This window comes from Petaurus breviceps, unplaced genomic scaffold (assembly GCF_028583685.1).
Source record: "Petaurus breviceps papuanus isolate PSGF00001 unplaced genomic scaffold, PetGlider_PUasm1.0 90779, whole genome shotgun sequence".
Lineage (NCBI taxonomy): Eukaryota > Metazoa > Chordata > Mammalia > Diprotodontia > Petauridae > Petaurus > Petaurus breviceps.
Genome location: NW_027187344.1, coordinates 8,143,706 through 8,155,764, shown reverse-complemented (window position 1 = coordinate 8,155,764; position 12,059 = coordinate 8,143,706). Strand labels below are relative to the sequence as shown.

Genomic DNA, 12,059 nt, shown 5'->3' with positions numbered 1-12,059 from the left:
GTGTGTGTGTGTGTGTGTGTGTGTGTGTGTGTGTGTGTGTGTGTGTGTGTGTGTGTGACAGAGAGAGAGAGAGAGAGAGAGAGAGAGAGAGAGATGTAGAAAGAGGAAGCCAGTTTGGGTCACAGAGTACAAGATGGGGGAGTACCGTTATATCTTGATTAGTGGAACTAGTGAATTCCCTAACATGGTCTCATCATTCAAATTCACACTGCATATTTCCTCTGGACGGGAACCAATGACTATATTTTACATAATTATAACTTCTAATAGTGAAATTCAAACACATGCAATGACTTCAGGGGATTTTATTATTTGCACTAATCAGAACCCAGCTGTGATGTCCAGTTAGGCTGGAAAAGTAGTTTGGACTCAGGTTGGGGAGAGCTTTAAAAGATAAATGGAGAAGTTTCTATTTTTATCCTAGTCACGGGGAACCTGCAACCTCAAGGCCACATATAGCCTTCTAGGTCTTGGGTGCAGCCTTTTGACTGAGTCCAAGTTTTACAGAGCAAATCCTTTTATTAAAGGGATTTGTTCTGTGGAGTTTGGATTCAGTCAGAGGGCCTCACTTGAGGATGGAGAGGGTCACATGTGACCTTGAGGCCGTAGGTTCCCCACCCCTGTCCTAGAGGCCCTAGAAGCTGAGGAGGGAGCCACGAGATCAGATCTGAGCTTAAGGAACATTACCTTGTCTGTAGCATGGAGAATGGATTGGAGTGGGGAGAGCATAGAGGCCGGAGGAAGCAGTCACAGTCACCTAGCCAAGAGGTTAGGAGAGCCTCTCTAAGGTGGTGTCTGTGAGATTAGAGAGAAGGGAGAGGAAGCGAGAGATGTTGTGGAGGGAGAAAGGGCAAGATTTGGCATCTGATTGGATGGATGTGTTGGACTGGGAGTCAGAGGGCCAGACTTTCAAATCCTAGCTTTGCTTCTAAGCCGCTGTGTGACTTTGGACTAGTCACATTACTGCTTTAAAATGAGGGATTTGAGCTGTGTGATCTCTAAGGGTCTTTGCAGCTCTAAATCCTGTGATGTGCTGGGTGTTTCCTCTGTGCTGGCTGCCATGGGAGGATGCAAAGGAATATGGGATAAAGTCGCTTCTTTTTTTCAATGAGTAAGTAAAACCTTTCATTGGCTTCACAGAGACACTGCATAAATGGGGGGCAACAACCAAAGAGAGTCAGCCTTCTTTAAACCACTGCCCCAAGCCACCTGTCAGTGACCCATCCCCCACCCCCACAAGCAGAATCCTCTCTTGAAACAAATGAACGCAATCAAGCAAAACAAAAAAAAAATCAAGACATTTTCTGTGTTTGAGAATGTATGCCTCATTCTTCACTCATAGTCTACCACCTCAGAGGCATACATCACAATAGGTCACTGTGTTGATTGCAACAATTGCATTGATTGAAGTCTTTCAGTATTGTTTTCCTTTTCCTATTGTGGTGGTTGTGTAAATCCTTGTCTCAGCTCTTCTTACTCTGTTTAGCATCACTTCATACAAGTCATCTCAAGTCCTAGCTTCTTCCTAAACTTTCACTAGTTTCTCCTGAGCTTTAGAGCATAGGTACCAGAAGTCAGCTCCATGTCCTATAGCCTACAATCGCTAAGTGGACCAAGAAGATACATTGGTGCCAAAGGCAGAAGCATAATCAAAGAAGATTCATGAGACTAATGAGATTTATCATTATTATTAAGAGGTCAGAGAGCAAACTAAGTTTCAAACCTGGGGCTGAAATTCCAGTGATGGTCACAGAAGTTATAAAGGGCCTCCAGAGACCCTGAGGCAGACCTCGTATAGAGGCAAGAACAGTAGCTTTGGAGATGGAGGTTGCCATTATGTGACCCTGGGCAAGCCACTTAGACTGAGCTATTTCTTTATTACTGAGGAAACTAATTTCCTCAAGATGGGGAAATTGCTCCAGAGAGGGCTATCTATTGGCATTTGAGTTGAGAAAAGGGGAGGCACAGAATGATGGTGGAATGAGGAGGGAGGAAGGAAAGGGAGTAGATAAGGAGCGGTCAGACCAGAAAATGGTTTTACAGAGAATGGAGGGGATTCTGGGTACCCAAATCATATTAGGTATAGAAGTGAGGCCAGAGGGCAAAGCAGGCAAGAGGTCTGTGGTTGGGGTTTGGAATGTCGCAGGAAGCAGAATGAAAGTTGAGGAGAAGAAAGAGGTCCAGATTGATTCAGAGATCAAATAAACAAAAACCACCCTATATAATTACTTCACCATAAGTCAAGTAAACAGCACAGCCTGAGAGCCTGGGAAAGAGGCTTCTAGAGACAATAACTATGGTGGAAGATGGGAGGGAAGGAGGACAGGGCAAAGGGGAAGGGAAATAATTGGGGGGTGTGAGGAATGTGGATGCTCATTTTCTCTTTCTCCTGACTCTGTCTTTCCAAAGAAAGAATTGATAACTCTTTTTTTAAGACTGTAAGTTCTTTCTTTTATTTTGTTTGTGGAGGCAGTTGGGGTTAAGTGACTTGCTCTATCTAGTTCTACCTAGCGCCCTTTTAAGACTGTAAGTTTCAGGAAAAGGCATCTGTCTGCATTGGGAGTGGAAGGCAGCTCTCTGCATCACTAGAATGATAGGTCTGTTGAAAAAAGAATATGTAAATTATGGACTCGAATGATAACATAGTCCTCTTGCCTTCAAGAAGCTTACAGTCTAAGAGGGGTGAAGGGGTAGGTATGGTAAGTAAATACAAGAGAAGAGAAGGAGTTAGGCACCTACTCCCCCTAGATAAAAAGAAAGCATTTATTAAACACTTACTATGTACCAGGCACTATAAAGGGCCCTCTAGCCTTGAGACACCTACACAGGCTTCTTACACATCTGGAATGCCTTAGACTTGGAGGAAGGCCATCAAAGCAACTAAGAGGCACTGGGCCTGGAGTTAGCAAGACCTAAGTTTAGATCTGACCTCAGACACTTAATAGTTGTGTGACCCTGGGCAAGTCACTTAACCTCTGATTATCTCAATTTCCTCAGCTGTGAAATGCAGGTAATAGCACCTACTGCCTGGATTTGTTGTGAGGATAAAATGAGATAGTATTTGTAAATATTATTTATGTATAATATAAATAATATTATGTATAATATAAATAAAATAAAAAATAAATAATACAAATAATAAAAAAATAAATAAAAAATAGCCCAGTGCCTGGCCCATAGTAGGCATTTAATAAATGCTTATTTCCTTCCTTCCAAAGGACATCTATGAATCAAAGAAGCAAAAATGAGGGATTGACTTTATAAAAACAACCTCGGTACACTTTCTTCTGGAAAGATAGAAATAACGAAATTATGAAAAATGGAGCAGGTGAGGGCACACTTGTTCACCTAATCCCAGAAAGGAGAATTATTTGCTTTTCCCCAGCCCCCAACACACACACACACACACACACACACACACACACACACACACACACAGAAATTTGAAGAGGGAGTTTTAGAACAAACAAAGAGCCAAGGCCATCATATTCAATAATTAATCCTTATATTTGTAGAGCACTTTATAGTTTTCAGAATGCTTGTGTATGTATTATCTCATTTCCCCAAGGTCATATGGTAAATTAGTGACAGAATTGAAACCTAGGAATCCGGACTTCTAGGCCTTCTTCTTATTTGTTCCCTTTATATAATTGAGAGTCAGTTTATGAAAACTCTTACCTCCAGAGATAGCAAGTATGAACAACATTAGTAAAAATAGTTTCAAGAAAGCTTAACTACTTCCCTGTATGACGGCTATTTCTTAGAGTGGGTCATGAGGGAAGGACGTACTTTCTGTTGTCTTGTGGTGAGCTAAGGTCGCATGGTGAATAGAATGCTGGATCTGGAATCAGTAAGACCTGAGTTCAAATCCATCCTTTAGGTCCTAGACTCAGTTTTCTTATCTGTAAAATGGGTATAATAAGAGTACCCACCTCACAGGGTTGTGGGGATCAAACGAAATAATATATACAAAGTGCCCAACTAAACATCGAAACATAATATATTGTTACTTGTATGTACCTTGGGTGTAATCTAGGCAATTAAATGCCATAGTGGATAGAATGGTAGAGTTGGAGTCAGGAAAACTTGAGTTCAAATTCTACCTCAGACATTTACTAGCTGGATATCCCTGGCCAAGTCACCTACCCTCCTCTAGCCTCAGTTTCCTCATCTGTACAATAGGGATAAAAATAGCACCTCCTAGGCTTGTTGTGAGGATCAGATGAGAAAAATGTAAAGTGCTTTGCAAACTGTGAAGCACTATGTAAATATCAGCCATTATTATTTATGTATATGTTATCTGGCCCACCAGAGCAGGGACCCCTTTTTTCTTTGCATTCCCAAGAGATAGCACATAATAACTGTGTAAATAAATGTTTTTGATTGATTGCTTGTTGGGACACATGTCTGACCTGTGAGTCTAACAAAATGGAAAATGGTTATATTGTCATTATTTACCTCTATCAGACTGTGTGACCCTGGGCAAGTCATTTCACCCCATTTGCCTCATTTTCTTATCTGTACAATGAGCTGCAGAAGGAAATGGCAAACCACTCCAGTGTCTCTGCCAAGAAAGCCCCAAATGGGGTCACAAAGAGTCAGATACAACCAAAAAAAGATCAAACAACAACAAAACCTCCATCAGAGCTAGGATCCTGGACTGCAGAGTATGGGGCTGACGCTGGGGGGTGATGCTGATGTTTGATGTTCTCATCCCCTCACTCCCCCTCTCTTCCTCTCTCTTGTAGCATGAATGTTCAGGGAGACTACGAGCCTGCCGATGCCACTGGATTCATCAACATCAACTCCCTCAGGTGAGTGGGTTTAGGCTAACACCAGCCCAGGAGGGAGCAGAGCCTGGAGACTGGCTCTGGTGGGGCCAGTCCACATCCTTCCTTAGCTTGGACCATTAGTCTGTGATCACCAATCCCTATAAAATCAGGAAGGAAGATGGGTCTCTTGCCTCACTCAAGATCAACCCTCAGAAGAGTCTTCTATTCCATCCATCTCTCACAGATTCACTGAGCATCTCCTACATATTCATCAATGTCTTCAGCCCTTGGGGGCTGGAGGGATTAGGAAGTGGTAGAGAGATATGGGGTGGCTAGAGAGCCAGACCTGAAGTCAGGAAGATCTGACTTCAAATCCTCCCTCAGATACTAACTAGCTGTATGACCCTGGACAAGTGACTTAACTCTGTTTGCCTTAGTTTCCTCATCTGTAAAATGGAAGAGATGGCAAGCCACTCCAGTATCTTTGCCAAGAAAACCCCCAGTGGGGTCACAGAGAGTAGGATACTGTTGAACCACTAACAAAAATGGGCTGTTAGGGGGACAGCTAGGTAGCACAGTGAATAGAGCACTGGCCCTGGAGTCAGGAGGACCTGAGTTCAAATCCGGCCTCAGACACTTAACACAAAACTAGCTGTGTGACCTTGGGCTTAATTTAACCCCAATTAACCCACTTAACCCCAATTGCCCTGCCCACCCCCTCCAAAAAGCAAAAAAAGAAAAATGGTCTGTTGGTTTTAATGTGACCTAGCTCCTTCAGGCCTATGAACACTTTCCTTCAAGGTGGGCAGGAGAAAGGAAAAGAAGAAGGTTTGAATGTTTCCTTTATACGCTTTTTCCCTGTGCTTGGTAGCTTTGAGGAGCGGCTTCATGGAGAAGCATCTGAAAGGGATCAGTTAGTGAACACTGAGGGTCTTGCTCTGTATGAGGCAGCGTGGGAGACAGAGGACGAGGAGATCTGCTTCCTGCCCTACAGGAACTGATAGCATGATTGGGAAAGGAGACAGGCCCACAGAAAGTTGTCCAACCATAGGCCAACTAAAGGAGAGCTGGTTCTAGAGTCAGGGAGTCCTGGCTTCAGGTCCTACCTTTTGACACTTACTGGCTGTGACTGAACATATCACTTTTCAGTGCCCCAGGCAACTTTAAGACTAGAAGCCTGTGCCAGTCTTCATTGGTAGAGGGAGTTTCCTTATTAAGAGTTCCCTAGGCCAGTGGTGATGAGCTTAAATAGAAATGGATCCAGCAGGCCACATATTGACTTAGAAAACTGTAGATAAACATTACTCATGTTGTATTGCATTTTTATTTATTTTGTTAAACATTTCCCAAATACATTTTAATCAGATTCAGGCTTTACCTGGACCTTGAGTTTTAACACCTCTGCCCTAGACCTATGAAATCATAGGGTCTGGTCCAACTTTTACAATCTTGTCTAGAAGACATCCATAGGTCAGGGGACAATGATTCTTTTTCTAAGCAGTGACTCTCTCTACTAACACCCATAACAACCTCTCTGTGACTTTGAAGCTGAAAAATTCATCATCTCATGACCAAACTGAGGACTCCAAAATTAGCTACATATCTCAGGACCATAGAATATCAGGATCCTCAGTCCCTAGATTATAACCTCAGAGGTCATCTTGATTTGCAGATGAGGAAACTGAGGCACCCAAGAAGCATAAACAATTTGGTCAAGGTCACATAGAAAGCAGGGTATCAGAGGTGGACCCAGGTCTTCAGACTCTAAAACCAGCCCTCTAAAATGAGTCTGGGTCTCCTGACTCCCAGGACAGAACTCTTTTCATTGTACCATTCCCTCAACACTACCCCCCCCCCCGCCCCGGCCGCAAAATATGAAGAGAGAACTTAACCCAAAAAGGAGAGTTGGGTCGGGGCTGTTTCTAAGGTAGGAAAAGATGCCTGCATATCTTTTCACAGACTCTGAAGTGGGAAAGAACCGCAATGCCCCCCACCCAGTCCATGCCCATAAACAATATATTATTTTATTTCATTCCCTCTTTGTTTCCTTTTGCTCATCCTTTCCAGGACTGACCACAGACAGTTAGGGTTCCCTTAGCTTGTTTGCACCAGGAGCTATATTGAGCCTAGAATTGCCATGCCGACCCTGGGAGCATCCTTCCCTCCCAACCTCCCCTTCACTGCCCTTTTAATTGTGTGTTTTTTATAAGGGCCCGATAAGCCCTTTTAAATTGCATCGAGCAAGACATTTTTTCATAATGGCCTCTTCATTTTCCATTGCCAGTTAACTGCTTTGTACTGAACAATAACATGAACTGTTTTCTCCCAAAGATAAATTAATTACATTATCGAGGGGGAGGGAGGAGGGCGGGCACAGGAGGGGGGGGGAAGACAACTTCACCTACATCTTAACAAACAGCTGCCCCCAGCTCCACCTGAATTAATTGAACCAAATATGTGTTATTACTGTCAATTTACCTCTTTTTGTTTTTAATCTGGTTTACAGGCTAAAGGAATATCATCGTCTGCAGAGCAAGGTCACCGCCAAATAGACCAAGCAGCCGTCAATAATGTGAAGCGGCTCTCGGTGTCGCTGCTGATTTCCCCAAGTAACGACACTGAATGTCCTGGCATTTTGTGATTGTTGCTCACCCTCCTGGGCTGCGGCTCAGCCAGGCTTTGTTTCACATTCTTGTAGCAGACAGAAGTGGTCTACAAAGGGGGTGAGGATGGGGGTGGGGGACGATGGAGTAGAAAATACAACCATAATAATAATAATAATAAAAGACTACCATGGATAGAGTTTCTTTATTTTCTGGGAATTGTGTTTGATTGTATATTCATAATTAGCCAATTGAGCTTTCCTTACTTCTGAAGGCCACCTTTTTGCCAAAGAATGTACCTTCTATCAAGGGGAGAGAAAGAGTTCAAAATTTCACATGGATTCCCCCCAGCCTGACAAATAATACAGGCTTGGCTTCCCTGACTTTGACTTGGGGTCCTATCCAACCCAGGATCCTGCTGCCAAGTGAGGCCTTGAAGGACCAGGTTGTTTGTCCTTCATTTTTGAAGAGGGCCATGGCATCAGGGAAATAATGACATGACTTGCGGTTGACTTGGATTTGAGTGAGGGAGGGCTGTGCAAGGTCACCTGCCTCAGTTTCTCCTCCAGAGTCATCTGGGTGCAGTGACCAGATATTCATCAGGACCCCTGGAGATGACTCAGGACCAGATCTCTAGGCAAGTAGATAGGGCTGTCCTACCAGATATCAGAAGCAAAGGTTAAGTCAGTCTTTTCTCTTAGTAGACATGTGTCTGTCCTCTTCAGAAGTAAGAATAACTAACATGTATATATTGATTTAAGGTTCACAAAGCACTAGATACGTATCTTCTAATTAGATCCTCACAGTAATTCTATGAAGTAGGAGCAGAAATGTGACGCATCTCCTGAGGGATCCATTTCTAATCCTTGCCTAGGATATCTCTCATGGTAATGATCTCCTGAAGTTTATTATTCACTGTTGGTTATCAGAAATAGCTCTTTATTCTCACTTCATAGGATTATAAGGTGCCTTCCTGCCCAAGAAAAATAGGATTTTGAGCCAAAAGGGCTCTCAGCACAATCATCTCATTAAACCTTTCTTGTTAACATGTGAAGAAATTAGGCCTAGAAAGTGAACATGATTGCCCAAGGTTAAACAGGAAACCGGTGACAGGGTTATCATTCAAACCCAGCTCCTCTGCCTCCTCAGCACATTTTCCACTGTACCATACTGAAAGTAACCATGAATAACAAGAACAATGGGTGGAAACTAAAAACCTGTAGATTTCCCCTTGAGGTAAAGAAAAACTTCCCCTGAAGAGAAATGAAGCATCTCGGAACGTAGTGGGAGCCATATCCTTGGAGCTGTTCAAGGACATTAGATGACCACTTGGGGATTCCTGCTTAAGTTTGGGTTGGATGGTTTCTGGATGATTTCTAGGTCATCTAATTCTATGAGACAGTGTGGTAGAGTGGAAAGAGGGTTAAACTTAGGGCTATGAAGATCTGAGTTCAAATCCCTCCTCAGATGATTATTGTGTGATCCTGGGTGACTCAGTTTCTGAGCCTTTGTTTCCTCATCAGTACATTGGAGACAGTAATACTTATAGGACAAGGCGATTGTGAAGCTCAGATGAGATGATGTATTTAGAGTACTTTGTACTATATATTTTTGTTTATAATACAATATTATATAAATATCATTAGCATGAAAAGTGTCATTTGTGCTCAATTTTGTCATCTTCCCCAGAGCCTAGATATACTTTACTATGTTCAATGAGTACTTGATTGATTAATTAAATGTCTTTACTTATAGAAGAACATATATGGAATGAGAACGAATTCTATTGCATTTGCTAGGGGAAGGATGACTGGCTTATGACCACGCTGGGTCCTGGCATTGCCAGCTCTTCCTAAGGTCTGCTGCCTCTCCCATGCTGATGTATTTGCTGGGACAGGGGCCACCATCCTTAGCAATTAGCACATGACCTCATAAAGTGGCTGTCATGTCTAGAATATGAAAACTAGGGCCTACCAGTACATTATATTATTACAGGTTATTAGGAATGCACCAGGGGCTTGAGAATCACTTCTGATCTTCAAAGCACTTTAATTAGCTTATGTTTGGGGTCTCTCCTATTCAATGCTCTCTATACTTCAAGTACACACATATTACTTAGGCAGGAATCAAAAGCTGCCAGTGAATCCAATTTCCCTTCAAAGTAGGAGAATAAGGAGGCTCTAACTTTACAGCTGTGAAAATGACATGTTATTTCTCCCCTCCTGGGATGTAGGAGTATGATCTGGGGATTTGTGGCAGGAAACCGGGTTCCTGGACTCCTGGGTTCCAGTCTGGGCTCTACTGCCATCTGACTCAAAGATATAATGTTGTTTTTGTCCCTGGCCTATTTGCCACAACAGGAATCTGGAGGCCTATCTCCTGAGCTATGGATGGAGGAGACCTATCAGACCCTGGATGACTGAAGTGCCTTTGTACACACAAGTCAGAGCCCTAGATTTCTTCAATCTGTCACTTTTTGGGAACCAGAAAGAAGGCAATTGCACTAAGGTTGGAGTAGGAAACCTAGATCAGGGGGTTCTGGATTGGACTACTCCCAGGCAGAGGGTTAGGAAAATTCTTGGGACTTTCCAGGAGCTATATTTTCAGAGGCAAGAAATTCTGGGACCCTAGAAATAGATATGAAGCACATAAAATGTTCATTAACTGGGGTAGGACACAGGCTGGCTAAATTTCAGATACAGAATGAAAGAATTTTGGAACTGAAAAGGACTTTTGAGGTCATCTATTCTAATCTCTGGCAAGGATTCTTAATTTGGGGTTTTTTCTAATATTTTGGAAACTTTTGTTATACTCAATTTTCCTTGTGATTCTATGTGCATCTGAAAACATTATTCTGAAGAGGGCATGGACTTAACAAGATTCCTGAGGGGTCTGTGACACAAGATTAAGAACCTCTGCCTGAAGTATCCCTGACAGGGAACGAATTATCAAACAGCAGCCTTTTCTATTTGCATTATAACTCTAGTTGGAAAGTTTGGGATTTTTTTTTATATGAAGCTGAAATCTACCTCTCTATAATGACCCCAATGATACTAACTCTAACCTTGGAAGCCACCTAGAACAATTATGCTTCCTATCATATCTCTCCCTCAGTCTTTTTTTTTTTTTTGGAGGGGAAAGGTAGGGCAATTGGGGTTAAGTGACTTGCCCAAGCTCACACAGCCAGGTTTTTTGTTTTGTGTTAAGTGTCCGAGGCCAGATTTGAACTCAGGTCCTCCTGACTCCTGCCAAGTCTTGCTTCTGACACCTAATGACTGTGTGACCCTGGGAAGTTCCTTACCCCCTCAGTGCTCTAGACAAATCTCTAAGACTAAGTTGCAGAAAAGATGCCCAAAACCTTGGTAGAGGGCATTAATTTCTGGGAGCCCCCCACACTGATGAAATAGCAGGTGAAATCATATCCCTTTTTTGCTGTTGTTGGATGTCTCAGTTGTGTCTGACTCTTTGTGACCCCATTTGTGATTTTCTTGGTAAAGATACTGGAGTTGTTTGTTATTTCCTTTTCCAACTCATTTTACAGATGAAGAAGCTGAGGCAAACAGGGTTAAGTGACTTGCCCAGGGTCACACAGCTAGTAAGTACCTAAGGCCAAATTTGAACTCAGTTCTTCCTCACTCTGGGTCTGGGCACTCTATACAACACATCACTTAGCTGTCCGTGATATATTTCTATATTTCATCTTATTGGAATCAGCACAGTGGTCTATGCTGTCAAAATCTTTTTTTTAATCATTACTCCATTAAGAAATAGTGTATTAACAGTATTTAAAAGACTTCTTGAAATGATAAGCTATTGCAATGTATTCTGAATCCTCTCCTATGTTCTGCTGTGCACATGACATTTTTTTCTTATTTTATATTTAAGCTTAATATTTAAGTTTATAATGTTTCTTTTTCTTTTCTTATGTATTTAAGTTTTAGTATTTGTCTAAAATAAAAAATTGAAAAAAATTTTAGGAAGAAAATGTGTATTAGCTATTCATCCCAGTTTTGAGTCAGCTGCAAATTTGTAGAGCATACTATCTATGCATTTATCCAAGTCATTGATAACATGTTAAATAGCATAGGGCAAACTATAGATCCCTGAGGCACTCCACTGGAGACTTTGACTTTTTATCATTAATGATAATCCTTTGAATCTAGTCATTCACACAAGAGGTGTGCTAGAGTCAGGTTCCAGCTTCGCAGAGTCCATTGTTAAATTTTCATTGTGACCATTTACTCTTAGAAATCAAGGCTTCATTTTTTAAAGAAAATGTTCATTATGTAGATTTAATTTAGAAGTGTGTGCATACATTTTTTCCCTGAGAGTCTAGTTGTTAAACATTTACCAGCCTACCCCTGTATTTAATCTATTCTGAATCTAATTGTACTAACATCTAGCCATTATCCCTCCATCTTTTTCATAAGACTGGTATGAGATACTTTATCCATGTTTTGCTAAAATTTAAGTAAATTATGTCTACAACATTTCCCTGATCTTTCAGTTGAATAACCCTGTCAAAAAGGGAAATAAGGTTAGTGTGGTATGATCTGTTTTTGTTGAAGTTTTGCTGACTCTTTGTAATCACTTCTTCCTTTTCTAAATATTCACTAACCATATCTTCAATAATATTATGGATTTTTTCTAACATCCTAAGTCTATTGGCCTATAGTTTAGATTC

At 41.8% G+C, this 12,059-nt stretch overlaps 1 protein-coding gene across 2 annotated transcripts in view; it reads left to right on the top strand.

Annotated features, from left to right (window-relative positions):
* ASS1 (argininosuccinate synthase 1) overlaps window positions 1-7,575 on the top strand; it is an 86,121-nt gene extending 78,546 nt beyond the window's left edge. For both annotated transcript variants that reach the window (XM_069069357.1, XM_069069358.1), the window contains 2 exons: window positions 4,749-4,814; window positions 7,279-7,575. In XM_069069357.1, coding sequence (XP_068925458.1) covers window positions 4,749-4,814; window positions 7,279-7,324 — 112 coding nt within the window. In that variant the 3' untranslated portion in view covers window positions 7,325-7,575. The remainder of the gene's footprint in view (window positions 1-4,748; window positions 4,815-7,278) is intronic.
* Window positions 7,576-12,059: the final 4,484 nt, after the last annotated feature.